The 22,876-nt window shown below is 36.8% G+C and overlaps 1 protein-coding gene and 1 pseudogene across 5 annotated transcripts in view; one reads left to right on the top strand and one right to left on the bottom strand.

The window, feature by feature from the left end:
* Gabra3 (gamma-aminobutyric acid type A receptor alpha3 subunit) overlaps positions 1-22,876 on the top strand; it is a 201,085-nt gene that overhangs the window by 154,268 nt on the left and 23,941 nt on the right. For all 5 annotated transcript variants that reach the window (XM_029473537.1, XM_029473536.1, XM_029473538.1 and 2 more), the window contains 2 exons: positions 5,816-5,898; positions 20,871-21,014. In XM_029473537.1, the coding sequence (XP_029329397.1) occupies positions 5,816-5,898; positions 20,871-21,014 (227 nt within the window). The remainder of the gene's footprint in view (positions 1-5,815; positions 5,899-20,870; positions 21,015-22,876) is intronic.
* Positions 6,248-13,125, bottom strand: LOC110287010 (annotated as a pseudogene).

Below are 22,876 nucleotides of genomic sequence, written 5' to 3'. Positions count from 1 at the left end.
CCTGCAGAAGAAAAGACTGAAAGAGTCTAGGAGCCAGAGGGGAGGAAGGACACCAAGAACATAAGGCCCTCTATATCAACAAAATCTCCCATATAAGCTTACAGAGACTGAGGTAGCATGCATAGGGTTGGCAAAGATCTGCAGCAGGTGTAGTCCTAGAGCTGAAAAGAGAAGTGGACACATGCCCTATACCTAACCTTGAAGCTATCTCCAATTGACAGCCACTCTCAAGTGAAAATTTAATTTCCTCTAAGGGACTCTCCCTGGAGAAACAAACTACCCTTAAGGGTAGGCTGCATGCCCAATAGTAGATGGCCAACAGAAAATTAAGTCAATGGCATCTTTGGAGGTTCGTTGTTTCATAATATCATGTTAAAAAGGCTTTTCCTTTTCCTTTTTAATTTTATCTTTATTTTCATTTTGTTTTTAGTATATGTAATAAAATTATATAAATTATATAATAAAAGCCATATATATTATATGTAAAACATATGTAACATATATTACAAAACATATAATAAAACATATAAAACAAAGCATATATATATATATATACACACACACACACATAGGTTCTTTGCATATATGTATACATACACATGTATATGTATATATACACATATATGTATGTGTATATATATATATACATATATATATATATATATATATATATATATGATTTCTAGTTTAGTGTTTTATGGGAATCTGATCTGGATTGTGTGAACAAATGGGTCTCTCTTTCTTGTTTCTTCTCTTTGGCTCTTTTTCTTTTATCTGTTTGTTCTGTCTGATTGTTATATATTAGTTTTGTTTCATCTTCATTATATTATATTTTACAATTATCCAATAGAAGCCTGTTTACTTTCTAATGAGGGATAGAAAAAGAGTGAATCTGGATGAGAGGGGACCTGGGGAGGAACTGGGATAAGTAGAGGGAGGGAAAACCATAATCAGGATTTATTATGTGAGGGGTAAAGAGAGAAAAAAATAAAAGTTCATTAGGGAGAAAAGAAAGATATTATCCTACAAATAAATCACAGTTTTCTAGAACTGTGTTGTCTAACCCCCCAGTTCAAGGTTTCAATAGAAATATATATCTTTGTGAATAAAAAACAATCAAATAATTCAGTATGCTAGCTCTTGGCATGCATAAAAATCAGCCAAAAATTCTGTAAAGAAAGGAATGGACAATACATAGAAATATAAAACCTATGGTATCGTGTATCTTAGGTGGTATGAGAAAAGAAAAAGAAAGACTATGATAAAGTTTGTTGTCTATAGGGTGAGGGGTAGGAAACTGAGCAGAGTTCATTCATTGAAGGTCTCCTTTAGAAACTACTAGTTAGCCTAAGATTAAGGAAAGTGCAAAGGAAGATTTCTGAGCACTGAGAAACAAGGAACTCTACATCAAACTGAGTTTAACAGTCTGCTCAGTTGGATTGTTTCCTTCGTTGAATGGCTAAAATCTAGTTCAAAATGAAGTGTATACTAAATTAAGTCAAGATGGCAAAAGGAAAATTAAAAGAACATTCTGAGCAGACAGGACACAACCTCAACAGCAAATATTCAGAGAGTGTGGAAAGAGCCAGAGCCCAGTGACCCAGGAAGATAAAGAAGATTGTAATGTATGGTAGCACAATACTAGAATCTGAGTAGATATAAATGTTGATTCTGAATGCATTTGGGATTACATCGAATCTTCTCTTAACAGAGTGGCAAGTTAGGAGGCCATGGTAATAACAACATGGACTTATTACTGTGGTGGCATTAAAAAAATTCTGCTTCAAGCAATGGATTGGTCTACAAAGGAACCAGAGTACCTCAATGCAAGTAAAATGAGGGTATTTTAATAATGAGGGTTGCAGGATTTGTGTGGGCATACCCTTTGTGACTAAACTTTAAAAGCTTTTGGATTTTCATCTGCATCTGCCTCCTCTAAAGGAAAGAGTCTCCTGGATTATCACTTCTTTACTCCTTGGTATTTACACAGAAATAAAAGCAGCCAAATTCCTGGATCATGGTGGAAATCCTATGATAGCAGTGTTGTACTTTGAAGAGTCCCTGATCTTTCTTTTTTGAAAAATCCATTAAAAACCTCCAGGCAGTGCAACCTGCTGAGATATTTAGTGTTGCTCATATACATAGCATACCTGTTTAAGGCTGATCACTTAGAATTGGATAATCTATTAGGGGACTTATCCCTGGAGAAGGCTGTGTTCAGATAGATAGATAGATAGATAGATAGATAGATAGATAGATAGATAGATAGATAGATAGATATGGGAGGGAGTTGGGCAGACACAGGAGGGGTACAAGTGAGGTAAACATAGCAATCATATATGGAATTCTTTTAAAAACCATAAAAGATTTAAGGAAAAATTTGCATGAAAACTGAACAAAAAGTTTTCAGCAAAAATAAAAGTTTCAACAGAGTTCCAAAACCAAAGTTTGTACTTAAGCATGTGTATCTTGCTTACCATTTCCAGTTCATCTTGGTTAATCCTGGTTTCATAAGACCTTCTATTTGAAGTTTGAACATAACAATTCTTTCATTTTCTCTGTATCTTTAAGAGAACTTTATTAGTTGTTCTGGGACTGGCTTTATACATTTCTCAAATTCTTCCTAGACAATAAGTGTATCTAGGTGTGTGCCCTTTAGCAAACACCTACAAGGCTTTTATTTCAGTATGTCATTTATGCAACAAAGGTTGGAACTAGATGATGACAATAACATTTACAGCTCTAGCTAATCCCTTGGATACTTACAAAATGCTCATGTGTCTTGGGAAAACCTCAAGTCTTAAGTCAGCCTATAATATCTATCAATCTGACACTTTTTAAAAGAATAAAGGGTTACTTCACAATTCACAGAAGCAGAGACAAGAGAAATATATTTTACCTATTCCTCCTGTTGGATACTGAAAACTTTCCATGAGGATTTAATAAAGAAAATTGTGTTCCTTCTCTTCACTTACATTATTATTTCCAAGATACTGCCTCTTATGAGTAATGTCAAGCGAAATTATTTTATGTCTACCCAGCAGCCTTTTGGATGTAGAGAATGAGACCACAGCAAATAGATTATAAAGGCAGGATGCAATGGTAGTGATTTCTGATTAGAAACAGAACTGATCTACAATAACTTTTTTGTCTGCTTTTCTATCCATTTCTTGTCCATCTCACCTGAGTAAAGAAGAAAAAGCCTGTCTATGTGTGGGCAGAGTTTGTTGTTAGTCAGATTATACTGTGTTGTTTTCTTTGGTTCTCCAAGCTCTTTCTGCAAAAGAAAAAGACCAATACATTAACCAGGCTAATGTTCACAACTACTACTCTATATTAATGTGTTGACCAAATAGGTAATTATTATTTTCTCCTCCTATACCAGTTTCTGTGAGAACAATAATTGTGGCCTATGAGTCTCTTATTTTTTTTTCACATTTTCTTCATATTTTACTACAGCTACCTTATACATAGGAAATGTTTATCCAAAGGTAACCCAAGGTAAATAAAGCATTTCTTAAATGATGAATACATTTTCCATAAGCTAATGTATAGAAGGTAATGAATGTAGCAAGAGCTCTAGACTTGCTCCTGTCTTCTATGTCGTGTGTTTCTGAGCAAATCACATGCACTCTGTATTCTTCTATCTGAAACAGGTGATGATGTTCACAGTATATTCCTTACAAGGCCACCATGAGGGCATGGGAGAGCAGATGGAGGGGAACATCCACTTTTGTTCCAGGCAACTAGAATCCCTATGACACAAGTCTTAGGAGCAGACCTGAATGGAATTATTCAATTTGAATGTGTTTTAGAAATTGTAAAATGCTATGAATAGCTCAACTTATTAGCAATTTATCCTTGTAATGATAATAATTACACACTGAACCTCCCATCTCTTCCTAGATGTAAGAACATCTACAATTTTACTCTAAATATAAATGTTTCCTGGTATCTCACTTGTTCCAACCAAACTGAAGCAATATTGGACAAGAGTGTCCTGACAATTTACCACCTGCTTATATTTTTTAGCTAACACTATTATAGTAGCAGTATGGTTAGGAAGAATAATGAATGGAGACTCTGTATATTGGATTCCTTACATGCCTCTCTCTATTGCCTTGACATGAAACAGGACAAATTCCTTTGTTTAATCTGTTGATATTCTATTAATCAGAAATCATGGTCCCAAGGTAAATTTGGGTCCCATAGGGAACAAATTACCTATGGAAGGAGTTACAGAGTCAAATTTTGGAGATAAGAAGAAAGGATGGACCATCCAGAGACTACCCCACCCGGGGATCCATCCCATAATCAGCCTCCAAACCAAGACACTATTGCATATGCCAGCAAGATTTTACTGAAAGGACCCTGATATAGCTGTCTCGAGTGAGGCTATGCCAGTGCCTGGCAAATACAGGAGTGGATGCTCACAGTCATCTATTGGATGGAATATAGGGCCCCAATGAAGGAGCTAGAGAAAGTACCCAAGGAGCTGAAGGGGTCTGCAACCCGATAGGTGTAACAACAATATGAACTAACCAGTACCCCCAGAGCTTGTGTCTCTAGCTGCATATGTAACAAGAAGATGGCCTAGTTGGCCATCACTGGGAAGAGAGGCCCCTTGGTCTTGCAAATTTTATATGCCCCAGTACAGGGGAACACCAGGGCCAAGATGTGGGAGTGGGTGGGTTGGGAGCAGGGTAGGGGGAGGGAACAGGGAACTTTCGGGATAGCATTTGAAATGTAAATAAAGAAAATATCTAATAAAAAAAAGCTATGAACAAAAATGCCTGTGTAAAGAAGGAAGCTATGGAAAGAATGAACAAAAAAAATTCTATTGATGACCAGCTTCTCAGCTTATTAAAATACCATTAGCATGACAGAAGCTGTCTCACATATACACAGGAGTTATAAAGACTAGATAGTAATAACCTGTTGATGCCAGGGCCTAAGCAAGTCTAAATGTTTACTGTGTAGGTATTATTTATGTACACATATACCCATGCATATGCCCATACATGAGAATGAAGTTGGGGCCAATGAAAGATCAACCTCAAAAGACTTGCAAGAATTCATACAGAAACATTAAAATGGATTATTTTGACAGCCAAATGAAAATAAATGAATATATAAATATGACAAATAATTCTCCATCAGTATTTTCATTTAAGAATTTAAGCATGGTCTTTTCCATTTATAATTCTTTTCAAAGTTCTTCAGATTTGACCTTTGAGGTTTCTGATTTCCTCCATTGCTTTTGTAGTATTGGAATGGTATGCATGTGTATTGTGTGATTGTGTGTTTGTGTGTTCTTCTACTGCAATGGCTTCTTTTCCTCTTTCTGTTAGTTATCATAACAAATATATTCTTTCTATTACCCTGTCCCTCACTATGCACTCTTTAAATTGGTTAACTCATATAATAGCCTGCTGAGAATTCTTTCTGAAATAATTAAGCTGTGATCAGTAGCAAATGAGTCAGATAGGACCTGCTGTTTCTATGCTTATTGAAGGGTAGTTAAGGAAGTACCATTATATATATATTTCTAAAGGTGGTAAGGTGGTATTCACATCAGCCTCAACCAAAAATAAGCAATATTGGCTGCTACTTTGAGAAACACCCAAGTTCACATAATTCAACCTTTGTTTGCACACAGGCTTTTTCTCTCAGTGAAAAGAAACAAGTAAAACACCATGGTATTCTTAGAAATACTCCATTGCTGTTGAGTATACTCCATTCTAACACAAATAGAATTTCATGTTTAACAAAATTATCTTGGCTATCTTTCATTTTCTGTCCTCCTTCCTTTCAGGTTAACCATACATGCTGAATGTCCTATGCATTTAGAAGATTTCCCCATGGATGTGCATGCCTGCCCACTGAAGTTTGGAAGCTGTATGTATTTTCTGAGTTTTGTTTGTCTGATCTGTTTCCAGAGGAAATGCAATATATTCCTAAGAAGTTCTTAATACCGACTGTAATCCTTGCTGGTATGGAGTGGGTCAGGAGAATGGGGTCAAGTAGTACTAACTGATCAAAAGTGGTAGACTTGGTTTTTAATACCCACCCTGGAACAAATCTTATTCCATTATTTCAGATTAATTTCTATCATTAGATGGAAACTTCAAAGTTTGTCCTTTGCCAGAGGACAGAGAAAGGAAAAATAAAAAAATGTTAGCTTCCTAAGGGCAAGAGAATATGTCATCCATTTTTAAAATGTCCATTCTCCTCACATCTCTACTTACTAATATTCAGGTCCCAACAGTAGATGGTTAATAGGAGTGACAGCTGTAGAGATTTGCTCATGTTTTAGAATACTGCTTTTCCCATTTGTTGTAACTCTTACAGAATAGACAGTAGAAATAGAGCCATTTACAGCGAAACTACAGCTATCAAAATTGAATACACTTGAGAGCAGTTTTGAGCATAAGAGTATTTGAGTAAGTTATTATCAGAGTAATATATTAAGATCTGCATTGATCACATCTGAATGATATTGAAATAGAAATTGCATTTTAAAGGTTTCAATTATATGTGACATATTTTATCAATCATTAGTTTGTCAAACATTTACACACTGTCTCTTGCATGACAGCCTCTACTCTATGAGCTTGAAATGCATTCATTAATAAAAAAAAAATCCCTAGCCTGATGGAGCTTCTATTACTGGGAAGATAGTAAAATACAATAAAAATAGGGTAAAAGTAGACATAAAGTAAGTAAAAACATGAAAAATTATCACTGAATACATAGTAATTATAGAGGTGTATAAGATATGGTATGAAATTTCAAACATACTCATACATATGTGATTTATATATTTAATTCAGGGTAACTAACAGATCTATTATTTCCAGTATGTATCATTTCTTAGTGCTAAGAGCATTCAGCATCTTCCATTCGGCACTTGGAAGTGTACAGGTAATGCCTGCAAAGTATAGTGTCTCTGTTGTGCTATCAAGTGCTACACGATTCCTCCTAACTGTGATAGCTCAGATACCTATCTCCTCAATTTTACTTACCTGTAAATTTTTTCTAATAAGATAATCCTTACCAATCTGTTTCAGTCTTTTTGATAACAAACATCTTATCCTTGTAGGCACTACTCATTCCCTTTATTCTTATTATGTATCAATTAAATATTTTAAAAAGTGACACAAGCTGCAATGGGGCAAATGATGTAGACATATGAGAAAATATTGTTCTAGGTGGTATAGTAGCATTTCAGAAAAAGATTTTAAGTGGGGAAAGTATTGTATTTGGGCTTGCTTAATAAACATCATAGCAGCCGTGTGGATGACCACTGGGCATAATAATGAAACCATCAGGTAGAGATTAGAGTATAAACTCAGCTAGAGCCTCTAGAGTCTTCTAAAAATTTAAGGGGCCTTGGATTATATTCTGTGGGTAAAGAGGGACTAAGTGGAATACTTTGAATGCATGATTACTATTGTCTTACTTATTTTGAAAGGAGAACATTATTAGGGTTTTGAAATTTGTTAATTGAGAAAAATATAAAGAATTCAATTAATTTTATATTGCAGTATTTAAGGTGAGATATGCTGATGGAGGTTATTGAAATCTTTCCTGTAGTAATAACTCAGCTAACCTGTGATAGTAATAAAGGTGATGAAAAGTGGTATGCTGGGAAAAGACTTACAGCAAGACCCCCTGCTACATTAGTTGTATAGTAGAAGGGAAACTCAAGAGTAACCAAGAGATAGCCTAATGATTTTGATTTCAAATGACACAAGTAGTGTTAGAAATCAGACTGGTGGGTTTGAGAAAGGAGCTATCTTGAAATTACCTGTTAGAAATGCTCTCTATTAGGAGAAAGCACCTCACTGACATGAGAGCCTGAGCAAGTCTTGAGGTCGAAGAGCAATTAGAAGGAATAGTGGCAACAAGACAGGGCCTAAAAGGGACAGAGACACTTTCCTTGAAACCTGCAAAGGAACTTCATGAAGGAAAATGGCTTAAAATAGAGCTCAAAATATAGCTTAAAGTGAAAGATTAAGAGAGCTAGGCATCATGTACAGTATGAGAGGGATGTGAAAGACTCATGGGAAAAGAGAACAGCCTAACCATAATTCAAAACCAGCTTTTGGAAAGTGTCAAAGTTGCTTCCTGAGACAAGAGCAGCAAAGGTATGAAAGAACGTGTATTTATCTCTTACTTCTTCTATGGGGCTAGAAACCAGAGCAGGAGCTGGATAGCCAGATTGCTCCAGGCTCAGTATCTTATCTGTTAAGGTTGCAATCATCTTAATGAATTAGGTCCATGATATAATGTGTAGTACTTCATTTCTCAAGAGGATTTAGTTGTTTGTTGGTGCCCACTATTATCATGATAAAACCTTAACAACCAAAAAACAACCAAGCATAGAAGGATAAGGATTGTAACAATACTTCTGAAGAAAGGAGAGAGCCTCTTATAAATGAACTTGTGCCCGTGGTTCTCCAACCCTGGAATGTATACTAGTTCTCATGATCATTCACAGGTTGGTCTTAATTCATCTCATGGACATAGAATGAATCCAAAACCCAATATGAACAACTTTTTAAAAACATTGCCTATTCTGTAGTTTTCTGTAGTGCTAAAAGGAGGAGGAAGAGGGGAGAGAGGAAAGGAAGGAAGGGTGGAGAAAGGGAGCAGTCATCAAGCTATCAGTTTTAAAATTTAGAGAACTATGTCCTAATTGTAAGGGAAGAAAAGGGTTACATTAAATCCATCATAATCCTTTATGGAAATAAAGTGATAAGTCTTGCACACTGTCTGCTCAGCCAGGGAAGAATGAAGACTCTATGTTAGAAATGTGGCTCCCACCAGGAAAATTTGTGAACTATATTTGGACTTAAATAAAATGAAATCATTAGATACGAATGGGTAGTGACATATGTTCTTAAAACAAGATCTAAAAGCTAAATAACAATATACACAGAGACCTGTTAACAGAGTTTATGGACAAGGACTTTCAAATTTGGCAATTTGTGGTAACACACAACCATTATCTTAGTTTGGAGTGACTGATTGCTTGTGAGACAGCTGGATCTCTGGACCTCTGTAGCCAGTCAGTATAGGTCAATATTTGAGCCTATGCTAGGTTAAAGTAAGAAAACCTGACTAAAAATGAGTAATGTGCCTCATGCCTGAAGAAGACACCTAGTGTCAACCTCTGACCTCTCAAGAAAATACACAGGAAAATGTAAAATCATGTAGAAGAAATTATGATATGTAGTTTAAAAATTGTAAGAAATTCATAGATGTATATTTTACAGAAAGAAAAGGAACTTCTAAAACTGATGAAAATTATTAATCTGAAGTCTCAAAATGCACATAGTCACTAAGTATGATAAATACAAAGAAAACAATGCTGATTTTAAAGTTTGTATGGTAATATGAAGATGCTAAGAATACTTAAGATTCTTTAGTAAGAATAATGAATAAAAATAAATCCACAGAATTCACAATGAAATCAAATCTACTTGAAGCTATAGTAATTTAGATGTGATTTTATGGTTACAAAAATAAATAGAACAGAATTAATGAGACATGGAGAGAGATCTTAGGTTTTATTTTATATCAAATCTATGCAGAAATAAAATCCAGATGTATTGGAACTTTAAGTAAAGGAAAAGGGGCTATCAACTTGAGGAGAGATATGGGACGGTTTGAGGAAGGTTATTTGGGAGGGACTGGATGAGGAAAGCAATGTAATGTCTATTTCAGTTTTAAATGTCAAACTTTATATGCCCCAGTACAGGGGAATGCCAGGGCCAGGAAGCAGGAGTGGGTGTGTAGGGAGCAGGGCGGGGGGAGGGTATAGGGGACTTTGGGGATAGCATTTGAAATGTAAATGAAGCAAGCAGTGGTGCATACATTCATGGTCCAGGAGGTTTCTAGTCTACTGATGATGGATGCTTATGCAAAATGGAAGGGTGTGCTCCCCAACAACTGGCTCTCCACTGGTTAATATTCTGCCAGTGAGCCACCTCACATGCATAGACACGAGCATTCATTGTGACTTATTTCCTTGTGCTAAGCTCAGTTTCTCTATTCATATAGTTTTCAAAACCCTGCCTAGAGAATGGCACCACCAACACTGGCCTGGATTTTCTCAAGTCAATTAAGACGATTGTCCACAGACATGCTTTTCTAGTTTGCTTTCTACTTGTGTAGGAATAATTCTAAACCAGTACAATTTGGGGAGGAAAGTTTATTTGACCTATATACTCCCTGATCACTGTCCTTTATTGGATTGCTTCTCCTGGCTTGCTCAGCTACCTTTCTTATACACTCCAGGGCCATTTTCCTACAGAAACAACACCCATAGTGGCCTGGGCCCTCCTACATTAATAATAATAAATAAAATGCCCAACAGACTTGCCTTAAGCCAATACGATGGAAGCATTTTTTTAATTGAGCCCACCTCTTCTCAAATAACTCCAGCTTATGTCATGTTGACAGAAAACTAACCAACACATATGCCCACAGCCCAGCACAATGTAAACACATGATTCTAGATTATATGAAATTGATAATTTAAGCTAACCATCACAACTATATACACATATAAGGAAGACTTGCCACCAGCAGCATTTAGTACTAAAAGCACACAAACACACTAGATAAAATCAAGTAATCAAATTGTGTACTAGTTAGTCTTGTGTCAGCATGACAAGTTAGAGTTATTTGAAAGGAGAGAGAACCTCAATTGAGAAAATTCCTCTATAATATCCAATAGCAGGGTGGTTTTTTTTAATTAAAAATATTATCTCATATTGCACTATGACTACAGCTTCCTGTCCATTTTCTCCTCCCAGTCTCTTCCCTCTCCCCCTCCCTCAGATTCACTGCTCCCTTGGTTTCCCTTTTCAAAAGATCAGTCCATTCATGGGTATCAACCAAGCATGTCATATCATGTTGCACTAAAACTAGGCAACTTCCCTCATGTTAGGGCTGGAAGATGCAGCCCACTAGGAGGAAAGGGGTCCCAAAAGCAAGCAAAAGAGCTAGGAACAGCTCTGGCTCTCATTCTTAGCAATCCAAGATGACCAAGCTATACAACTGTTACATACGTGCAGAGGGCCTAGGCCAGTCCTATGAAGGCTCCTTGGTTGGTCCTAAGAATGACTGAAGCACCCACACTTTGGTCTTCCTTCTTCTTGAGCTTCATGTGGTCTTTGAATTGTATCTTGGGTATTCCAAGCTTTTGGGCTAATATCCACTTATCATTGAGTGCATACCATGTGTTCTTTTGTGACTGGGTTACCTCACTCAGGATGATATTTTCTAGTTCCATCCATTTGCCTAAGAATTTCATAAATTCATTGTTTTTAATAGCTGAATAGGACTCCATTGTATAAATGTACCACATTTTCTGTATCCATTCCTCTGTTGAAGGACATCTGGGTTCTTTCCAGCTTCTTGACAATTTGCTTACAGTCTCGTTCCTTTCCCTCACTTCCATTTGAAGCCTTAATTCTGCAGTTAACCTGGGAGAACCGAGGGTGTTCCCACTCTGTTCAGGTAGGGACTCAGCATAAGCTGGATCATATATAAGCTTCACATTTCATCTCCTTTGGCTGAGTATCCACAGGCAGGCTCTTGTAAGGAGAAACCAGATGGCTGAATAGTTAAAGAGGCTGGCAGTTCTCAGTGCACAGGGTTACCTTTTAAGTTGTTAAGACAGGACTCCTTCTCCTCTGTCATAAATGGGAATCTAGAAACTTCCTCAGTGGCACTGGCAGCAGCTGTTTCTTCCAAGGTGGTTATATTCAAACACAATACCTTAAGATTCTTTGAGACAGGTACTTCAATTATCTCTTCAGGTTTACACTTCATCTTTGATTCATCTAGCTTAGCTCTCAACTTCATGATTTCACTTTCTAAAAGCTGCAGGTGTCTTTCATTTGCAAATAGTTTCCACTCAATATCCAGGGTCCCCTGGATCTCAAATAATTTCTTCAGTCTCTGGATAGAAAGTTTGCCTTTTTGTGCCTTCACTTTCTTTGTTTAGTTTATCAAACTCCAGAAAAAGTATGTCTGCATAATAGGTACTGTCTTCTAGGGTACAAGAGTTGGCTAGTGTGAAAGGCTTAGATTCCATCTTTCATATAATTTTCTAAATTTCTCCAGATTACTAGTTTCACCTAAAAGTTGTTTTATTTCACCATTCTTCTGTTCCAAAATAGCAGACAACTGTTCCTGGTGATCAAATTTGTTTTGAGATCCTGATCTCTTTATCCTCAGCACTGTAGAAATTTGTAATTTCATGTTGCTCATCTGCTCTCTGGAGAATGTATTTTGCTTCTTCTGTGAGTGATATTTTTGACTTTCATCAAGCTGATCTGCCATTCTACTGCTACCCTCCACCTCTGTGAACTCAGAAGTTGCTGTTTGAATCCAAGTCTTGCTGAAGTGCATGACCCTATTTTACGTCAAGATCTTGCTTTTCTATGCAGGCTTTCTCCAAGACATTATCTCTTCTCTTGCTCCCCTTTTCTTCTTTAAGTCAGCCTACCTGGTGCAGTAGGGAGGTACTGGAACATTCTAGTTGATCTTGTGTGTGCTGCAATTTGTTCACCTCTTCATTGAAGGCATTCTTCACCCCTTTCCATTTCAATTAGCTCAGTCTGAAGATCCAGCACCTCTAAGACATGCTAGTGAGCACATGCTGCTGGAGTTCTTAGGATTTGTGAGAAAAAGTTCCTCCAGGTGATCCAGCTTCTGCTGCAACTGTTTGTCACTAAGCCTTGCTTCATCTAATTCCACTTTGAGATTTTCCTGGCTTATTTCTAGGTCATTCACTTCCTGCCTGGGGCTTCTTTTTAGCTGCATTTCTAACTGCTCCAGCTGCATTTTCATTTGATGTTTCACAACTTCACATTCACAGCTCAAACTGTCTAACATGTGACTCTTGAGAGCCCCTTCTCTTTGACAGGCACACTTCTTCTCTTGGTTATACTCCTCACTTGTCATAATTTCTTCATGATAATTATCCAATGGATTCTTCAATTTAGTTTACCTCTGCACTAACTGTAAGCCATCCTGTACAGTGTTTTGTTGCTCCTTTTCACTTGCTTTGAGCTTGTTTTGAAGAACTGTGATATCTGCCTCCATGTTTTCTATTTTCAACCTACTCTATCCCCGTGTTTCCTGGCTGCTGCAACCAAAGGTTGGTCCAGAGAGCACAGGAGGCCCAGACTCATTCACCTCAGCACAGAAAAACCACCCCATTCATTCAGATGAGCTGCCAGTAAGTATATGATGGCTAGTCTTATGCCAACTTGGTACAAGTTAGGGATATCTAAAAGGAGAAGAGCTCAGTTGAGAAAATGCCTGCATAAGATCTGGCTATTAGGCATTATCGCAATTAGCTATCAATGAGGAAGGACGTAGACTATTGTGGGTGGTGCCATCCACGGGCTGGTTGTCCTGAGTTCTATAAGAAGGCAGGCTGAGCAAACCAGTAAGCAGCCTCTATATCACCTCCTGTGTCCAGGTTCCTTCCCTGTTTGAGCTCCTGTCCTGACTTCTTTCAATGATGGACTATGAGATGGAAGTGTAAGCCAAACAATCCACCAAGAGGACATTGCAGTTCTAAACATCTTTGCACCAAGGCACCCAGAAGAAATACTTTTACAGCTTAAGTTACATATTGACCTTTGCACAGAAATATCCACTCTCTCTCATAGATGGGTCATTCAGACAAAAACTAAATGGAGAAATAATGGGGCCAAGGGAATCATAAACCTAGTGGACCTTGTGAGTATTCACAGGACATTTCACCCAAACATAAAAGAGTATACCTTCTTCTCAATACCTCATGGAACTTTCACAAAATCAACCACATAGTGGGTCATAAAGCAAGTCTCAACAGGCACAAGAAAATTGAAATAGTACCCTGAAGCCTATCTGACCATTACCAAAAATTCACCGTTAAAGCAGAATATCAACAATGACAAAACAAAACAAAAACCCAAAACCATAAATCTTACAAACTCAACAAAACTTAACAACTCTCTACTGAATAAAAATGGGTCAAGGCAGCAATTAAGAAAGAAATTAAAACTTTCTAGAATTTAATGAAAATGAATACACAGCATAACCAAACTTATGGGACATAAAGAAATTGGTCTAAGAGAAAAGTTCATAGCACTAAGTGCTCACATAAAGAAATTGAAGAGATCTAATACTAGTAACTTAACAGCACATCTGAAAACTCTACAACAAAAAGAAGAAATTACACTCCAAAGAAGAGATGACATGAAATAATCAAATGCAGAGCTGAAATCAGTACAGATAAAAAAAAAACAATACAAAGAGTCAATGAAATGAAGAGTTGGTTCTCTAAGAAAGTCAATAAGATTGATAAACACAGCCAAATTAACTGAAAGACAGAGAGAAGATCCAAATTAATAAAATTAAAGATGAAAAGGGGGAATATAACAACGGACACCAAGGAAATCCAGGACATACTTTACAAACCTGTTCCCCATCAAATTGGAGAATTTTCTTGATATATGCCACCTATCAAAGTTAAATCAGGATCAGATAAGCTACCAAACAGGCCTATAGTCTCTAGTGAAATAGAAGCAGTCTCCCAACAAAAACAAAGCAAACAAAAAGCCCAGTGCCAAACAGATTCAACACAAAATTCTACTAGATGTTTAAAGAGGAATTAATGCCAATACTTCTCAAACTATTCTGCAAGAAAGAAACAGAAAATAAAAAAAAAACATTGCCTGTTTTCTTAATGAACACACATTACCTTGATAGCTAAAGTACATAAAGACACAGATGCAAAATTTCTCAATAAAAAACTTGAAAACTGAATCCAAGAACATATCAAGAAGATCATCAAACATGATCAGGTAGACTGTATCCCCCAAATGCTGGGATAGTTAAACATATGTAACTCAAAATAATGTAATCCACCATAAAAACAGACCGAAAGACAAAAACCACATGATCATGCAGATGCAGAAAAGGCCTTTAACAAAAATCCAACACTACTTCATGATAAAGGTACTGTAGTGACTAGGGATAGAAGGAACATACCTCATCATGATAAAGGCAATTTACAGCAACCCTAGAGCCAACATAAAATTAAGTGGAGAGAAACTCAAAGTAATTCCACTAAAATCAAGAACAAGACAAGACTGTCCACTTTCTCCGTATCTATTCATATCTATTCATTTTGTGTCTTAGCTAGGGCAGTAAGACAACCGAAGGTTATCACAGGATACAAATTGAAAAGGATGAAGTCAAAGTATCACTATTTGAAGATGATGTGATAGTATACATAACTGACCCAAAAAATTCTACCAGGGAACTCCTACAGTTAATAAACACTTTCAGCAAAGATGCTGAATACAAGCTTTTAACAAGAAAACAAAAAAAAAAAACAAAACAAAACAACAAAAAGAATCAGTAGCTCTCCTATATATGAATGACAGACTAAGAAAAAAGTCAGGGAAACAATACCTTTCATGTTAGTCTTTGTTCTGGCTGGTTTTATATCAACTTGACACAAGCTAGAGTCATCTGAATGGAGGGAACCTCATTTGAGAAAATGCCTCCACAAGATCAGGCTGTGGGCAACTCTGTAGGGTGTTTTCTTAATTAATGACTGATGTGGGAGGGCCCACCTCATTGTGGCTGGTGCCATCCCTAGGCTTGTGGTCCTTGGTTCTATTAGAACGCAGGCTGAGCAAGCCATGGGGAGCAATCTAGTAAGCAGCACCCCTCCATGGTCTCTACACCAGCTCTTGCCACCGGGTTCTTGCCCTGCTTAACTTCCTGTTCTGACTTCCTTTGATGATGAATAGTGATGTGGAAGTGGAAGCCAAATAAAGCCTTTTCTCTCCAAGGGAGGAAGTCAGAACAGGAAGTTAAGCAGGGCAGGAACTGATCACATAAGTCTTTAAAATATTCCTGAAATTTTCAAAAAATTTTGACTTAGTATATCAGCTTCTTCCTTCTTTTGATTTTGCAACAATGGCTTAGTCAAATTAGCAATATCTGTGTACCTATTACTAAGAAAATATTTAATTCTGATAGAAAAGTACACATTTAAAACTTTGTTCATTTCTAAGTGCTTTAAAAGATTCAGAGTGGGGGTTTAATTTTGTTGTAATATGTCCAGATGGTATGGTTGGATTAGCAAAGAAATCACTGTAAATAAAGATGAGAAGAGACTCAAGGACTAGAGAGGCTAGAGAAGACTACAACCAATGTGAAGGACATAGCAGGTGAAATTAAGGAACACTGTAAGGGAAGGAAATTGAGCACATAAAGAAGTGAGTGATTCACACTCTTAAATCATTCGGTTGACATTTCCTCTGACAACTTTTGCTTTCAAGACTTCTATATTAAAACAATGAGAGAATTTAATAACGTTGTCAAAAGAGTACAGCTTCTGAATTACTTGGACACACGATATCACAAAACACTCCCCAGACCTTTGGCTCCTTCAGCCCTTTCCCCCTTCTTCCACAATGTTCCCTGAGCCCTAGGTATGTTTTGTAGATGTAACATCCAATTGGAGTGGGTACCACCACTCCACATTTTATATGGTTGTGGTTTTTAGTAACCATCTCCATAGTGTCACCAACACGACATGAGCTGAACAAGGGCAACATCAATGAACATGACAAAGTAGTTAGGAGTGGTGACCCACAAGTCCTGAATCCTATCTAAAACATTATAGGAAACTAGAGAATGCTGAGATCTGGAGAAAAACTCCTCTCCGTGGAAGAGCACATCAATTACTAATCCAAATATCAAAAGCTCAGCCCCCAAAACATGCACATGTATAACATTATACAGACTGAGCAGAATATATATATATATACACACACACACACACACACACATACACACACACACATATATATATGACAACAATTAATGGAAAATCGGATCTTGAATTTGAGAGGAAGCAAGGAAGGGTATATATGAGACAATTAGGAGCAAGGAAAAAGAAGGGCGAAATAATGAAATTATGATGTTAAAAATGAAAGTTTTTCAAAGTTGCCAGAAGAAATTTTCAACAACTTCCAGATATCAGCAAAAGGATCATAGTAACCTGAAGAGTATATTTTTCTTTTTTTTAATTAGATATTTTCTTTATTTCCATTTCAAATGTTATCCCCTTTCTCAGATTCCCCTCCACAAACCTTCTATCCCATCCTTCCTCCCCCTGCTTCTATAAGGGTGCTCCCCCACCTGCCTACCCACTCCTGCCTCCCATCCCTGGCATTCCTCTACACTGAGGCATCGAGCTTTCACAGGACCAAGGGCCTCTCCTCCCATGGATGCCCGACAAAGCCATCCTCTGCCATATATGAGGCTGGAGCCATGAGTCCCTCCATGTGTACTCTTTGGTTGGTGGTTCAGTCCCTGGAAGCTCTGGGGGTACTGGTTAGTTCATATTGTTGTTCCTCCTATGGGGCTGCAAAGCCCTTCAGCTCCTTGGGTCCTTTCTCTAGCTCCTTCTCTCTGAGAACTGGGTACCCTGTGTTCAGTCCAGTGGTTGGCTGTGAAGATCCCCTGTCTTTATTTGTCCGGCTCTTGCAGAGCCTGTCAGGAGACAGCTATATCAGGCTTCTGTCAGCATGCACTTCTTGGCATCCACAATAGTGTCATTTTTAAAAACAATTTCCCTAGTGTTAATGTCTAGTTTGAGTTAATACTTACTTGTTTTTCCCCACCAAGTTGCATATTTTTTATGTTCACAATTGCATTACAACTGATTGCCTGTCTCTGTTTCCTTCAGAAAATAGCAAGCTCCCTGGTGGGGATTACAACAGTTGGCCTTTTACTATTTTTCTATACAAAAATATGCATGGAGAAATTGACTTTTTAAACTGGACAAAGTGAAAGATTAATAAATTATTAACAGGAGAATAATTGAACTTATTTACTGTACTTGATCTTCCACTTCTTGTGATAATAATCTTACCCAATGACATGAGGTGAAATGAATGGTGTCAGGCTAGTTTATAAGGTTCCAATGAGGCACAAGCATTATGATGCTACAATAACTGATTTGAGTACAAAGGAAATGACTAAGTGATTAATAGATAGTCCCCAGTAGAAATGAATGCAATAGCAAAGGCATTACATTAAAGAGCTTGCTGCTTAACATTTGTGGACTTTTTATTTCTGGAATTTTCCATTAAGATTTTTGGACTACTTTGACCACAGAAAACTGAATCCTTGGAAAGAGAAAACACAGATAAGTAGGGTGGAATGTTAGTACATAGAAAAGATACATGATTAAATTTAAATTGCGAAAACTAGGCTGAAGTTCAACAGGCTTTATGTTTTAGTACATATAGTAAGTGTTGCTACTGGGTAACTCTAGGCATCAAAATATTTAATATATTATTAATATAAGAAAGTATCTACTGTGGCTGATGAGATGGCTCAGTGGTCAAAGGTACTTGCCTCCATACCTGACAACGTGAGTTCAATCCCCAGGACTCACCTGGTAGAAGGAGAGAACTGGCTCCCCTTAAAAAGGTTTCTTCTGACCTCTATATGTACTCTAAGATATGTGTGTGCATGTGTGTATGAGCACACACACATACATGCACATAAACCTAAATGTAACATAAATATTTTTCTTTTTTTATTAGATATTTTCTTCATTTACATTTCAAATGCTATCCTGAAAGCCCTCTATACCCTCCCCACTCCCTGCTCCTGAACCCACCTACTCCTGCTTCCTGTCCCTGGCATTCCCCTGTACTGGGGCATATGATCTTTGCAATACCAAGGACCTCTCCTCCCATTGATTGCCGACTAGACCATCCTCTGCTACATATATGCAACTAGAGACACAGCTCTGGGGGTACTGGTTAGTTCATATTGTTGATCCTCCTATAGGGTTGCAAACCCCTTTAGCTCCTTGGGTACTTTCTCTAGCTCCTTCATTAGGGGCCCTGTTCCATCCAATAGATGACTGTGAGCATCCACTTATGTATTTGGCAGGCATTGGCATCGCCTCACATGAGAGAGCTTTGTCAGGGTCCTTTCAGCAAAATTTAAAGGAAGTGTCTACTAATTGAGATCATTTGTGGGGCTATTTATGTGAAAAAGTTAAATCTCTTATATATTTTCAGCTTTAAAATTGTATGTGTGCATGCACATGGATGGAAGACACATTGGCCCTGGGTGCCTTCTTCCATCACCTTCCACCTCTCATTAGAGGCAGTCTCAGTGAGTGTGGCTCTTATTGATTTAGCTAAACAAACTAGTCATTGAGCGTCACCTTATTAGCACTAGAGCTATAGGCATGCACCAAAGTTTTCATATGCTTGATGAGGGATCTGAACACAGGCTTGCATGCTTATGTGGCAAGTACTTTTCCAATTGAGCCATCATCATCCCTATTCCCCTCTTATAAGATTTTCTTTAGACACACATGGCATGACAGATATAGAACTACCATAAAATTATACATATTTGGTCATGGTGCCAATGGGCATTTTGATTTAAATGAGTTCTTAGCATATTGCTCATCAGAAATAAATCATAGAATGGTTTGCTTAATAATTTGAAAACAATATAATGCACATAGATAACAATTAATGTACATGAGTATGTGTTAATGCTAGACCTGCTTATGGTCAGTATATTTAGTATTATAAAATTTTGAAGAGACCCAGAATTTACATTGGTTTACTAGAAGATTCACCAGAAATTCTTTGCTCTGTGATAAACTATGTAACTAGAGCATATTTTTTTGGGGGGGGGGTTGTTTGATTTGGTTTGGTTTGGTTTTTCGAGACAGGGTTTCTCTGTATAGCCCTGGCTGTCCTGGAACTCACTCTGTAGACCAGGGTGGCCTCGAACTCAGAAATCCGCCTGCCTCCGCCTCCCAAGTGCTGAGATTAAAGGCGTGCGCCACCACGCCCAGCTGTAACTAGAGCATATTAAAGACACAATAGCTGTCTTGATAAGGCGGAGATACTTCCCATCATTGACTTTAACAAAAGATAGCTTGAAACTTGGAGTACAGTGTTAAAATGTATGTTGATTAGCTTCCCTTTGTGAACCTAGGTGCCTGAATTAAGTCAAGGTGTTCACTCTAAATATGAAATCTAATGTAGAAAGATTTGCCTTTCTCTGGAAAGGAATAATCTCATTCATTATGGTATTGACAAAATCCATCACACACCTTTGTTAATCTGCACAAAATTCTGCATTTGATGTTTTAATTTCAAATCAAAGAGAAAACACTGACAACCTGGTATGAAAGAAAACATGAAATTTCTGCTTTGCATACTAAAGTGGTAATAAATAATTTATAAAATTGTGATCATTAATTATTGCTATTCTAATTTGGATTATTATTTTAACTTAAAATATCATTAGTTTGAATTTTCATCTTAATTTCATATACGTCCTTCATCATTAATTAAAGAAAATCTTATTATATTCCCACCAGTTTATGTTTTATTACCAGCCTGGTTCACTCACTTTGGCTATTTCCACAGATATTGCCTCTTTTTAGTTTGATGTTTGTGAATAAGGGGATATTTTATTCTTTTTCATCTCTATATTCTTTCCTCCAAGAAAAGAAAAGGTCTAGAGCATTGACAGTCATTAAAGGAACAAAATATTGTGGTTTCATTTCACGTAGGTTCTACATGCTATAATAAGTAGTGAGTGTTTATTAGAGGAATGGGTGGATGAATAGAAGGTTGGACTTAAAAGAAGACAAAAATGTATCTTGAAGTCTTTGGGATGGAAGCTGTATTAAATTAAATGTTATTGAATCATATACACATTAAGAATGATAGGAAATGATTTTCCTTCCCCTTAAACTTCTTTTTTACTTACTCCCGCCATAGATGCCTATACCAAAGCTGAAGTAATTTATTCTTGGACTCTTGGGAAGAACAAATCTGTGGAAGTAGCACAGGATGGCTCACGCCTGAATCAGTATGACTTGCTTGGCCATGTTGTTGGGACAGAGATAATCCGGTCTAGTACAGGTATGGTCTTATTTGTTTACTTAATTTTTATGTAATCTTTACCATATGACAGGATTATATTTCTAACTTACTTAATCTTTAAAAACAGTTTTAAATACCATTACAGTGATAAAGTTGAAGCATATATGAATTCAATGATTTTTCCCTTGTTGTTATGCAGTGTCACAGTCAAATTGTGAATCCAAGCAGGAAACTCTTAGTCCCTCTGAAACCCAGTGCCCTGATGTCTCTTGAGGAGTAATGTTTTTGTCATTTTCAAACACTAATCTTTGTGAGTCCACAATTATCAGTGAAGTTTGGCATACAGTCATTCTTTCATTATTAAGATATATGTTATGACTTGGTGATGTTATAGCATGCCATCTTGTCTGCCCTTTACTTCAGGACACAGGAGAGAATATAACACACTAGAAATGCTTTTGCCCAGGGCTATGGAGGTCCCATCCCCAAAACTTATGCACCACTTAATTTTGTTACTTTTCCTGGTTGCCCTCTGAATTTTGATACTTGGTATCAAATTTAAAAGTCAGCCTTACTGGCTATGGAAGCAGTTCAAGATGTTATTCCACAGTTTAAACCACCTTTATCATATGGAAACTACATGTTCATCATAGGAATGCTAAAAATGCACGGAGAAGCCAACAAAGGAAATTCAGATCCAACCAACTCAGTGTATCCATGGGCTCTCTATCTACATATTTAATTAAATAGAAATGCAAATTTGTCTTAATTGTAGACTAAACATGTGTAGTTTTATTGTCATTATAAAATATAGTATGGATTATTTGTATTGTATCTGATATTTTAGTTTTAAAGGTTAGTGAAGCTGAAAATCATAGGTTTTTATATACATATCATGCAATTTTATGCAAGAGACCCGAGAATTCAGGGATTGTATATTAATAGGGGTTTCTGAAACCCAAGATACAAAGTAACAGTTTAACTCTTCAATAGGAAAATGTCAGTAAGGAACTGGAGACATGCCTCAGTAGTTAAAAAAAAAAAAAAAACAAAACCTGACTGCTCTTAACCAGGACCTGGGTTCAATTACCAACATATACTTGGTGGCTCACAACCATCTGTAATTCCAAATGCAGGGGATCTGACACCCTCCTTTGACCTACACTGACATCCACAATCATGTGCCCACATGCAGGTGCAGAAACACACATACATACCAAGGATGGTATGGAGGTAGGGTGAGGGAGATAGGCAGACAGACACAAGCATAGAAATAAAAATTTAAAAATCTAAACTAAAAGAATTAGAAAACTTTAGTACATTTATTGATATATATTTATATACAGAATTCTTTTTGCATTCTTAGCAATTAAAAAATTTAATTAAATGGCATTTTAGAACACCAAAATGTTCCTAGTGGTACCAAATAAATGGTACTTGTAGTTTTATTTTTATCTACTTTTAATATTATAAGCTTTAAACAGTTTTTATGTTATTAGATGTCCAGGAGCCAAGCAAAATGCACATATAAATTAGTAACAATATACTAGCAATTATAATAAAGGCATTAATACTTGTTTTGGATACTTAAAATATAAGTAAAATAATAAATTCTCTCTTTCAAGGCCAGAGAGTTCTGAACAATTGTTTGTGGTTTTCGGTGGAAAATGTAGCATTTCATTGCTGAAACTAAGCAAAATAATAGTTTCATTTGTAATGGCATTGTGCAGGGCTCATAGCCTACTTTTTTTTTTAATTTCTTTTTATTTTTTTATTTTTATTTTATTTTATTTTTTTATTTTATTTTTTTTTGATTTTTAATATTTTTATTACATATTTTCCTCAATTACATTTCCAATGCTATCCCAAAAGTCCCCCATAGCGCCCCCCACTTCCCTACC

The sequence above is a fragment of the Mus caroli genome, chromosome X (genome assembly GCF_900094665.2).
Source record: "Mus caroli chromosome X, CAROLI_EIJ_v1.1, whole genome shotgun sequence".
Lineage (NCBI taxonomy): Eukaryota > Metazoa > Chordata > Mammalia > Rodentia > Muridae > Mus > Mus caroli.
The sequence above is the reverse complement of the archived record's forward strand: the minus strand, read 5'-3'. Positions and strand labels throughout refer to the sequence as shown.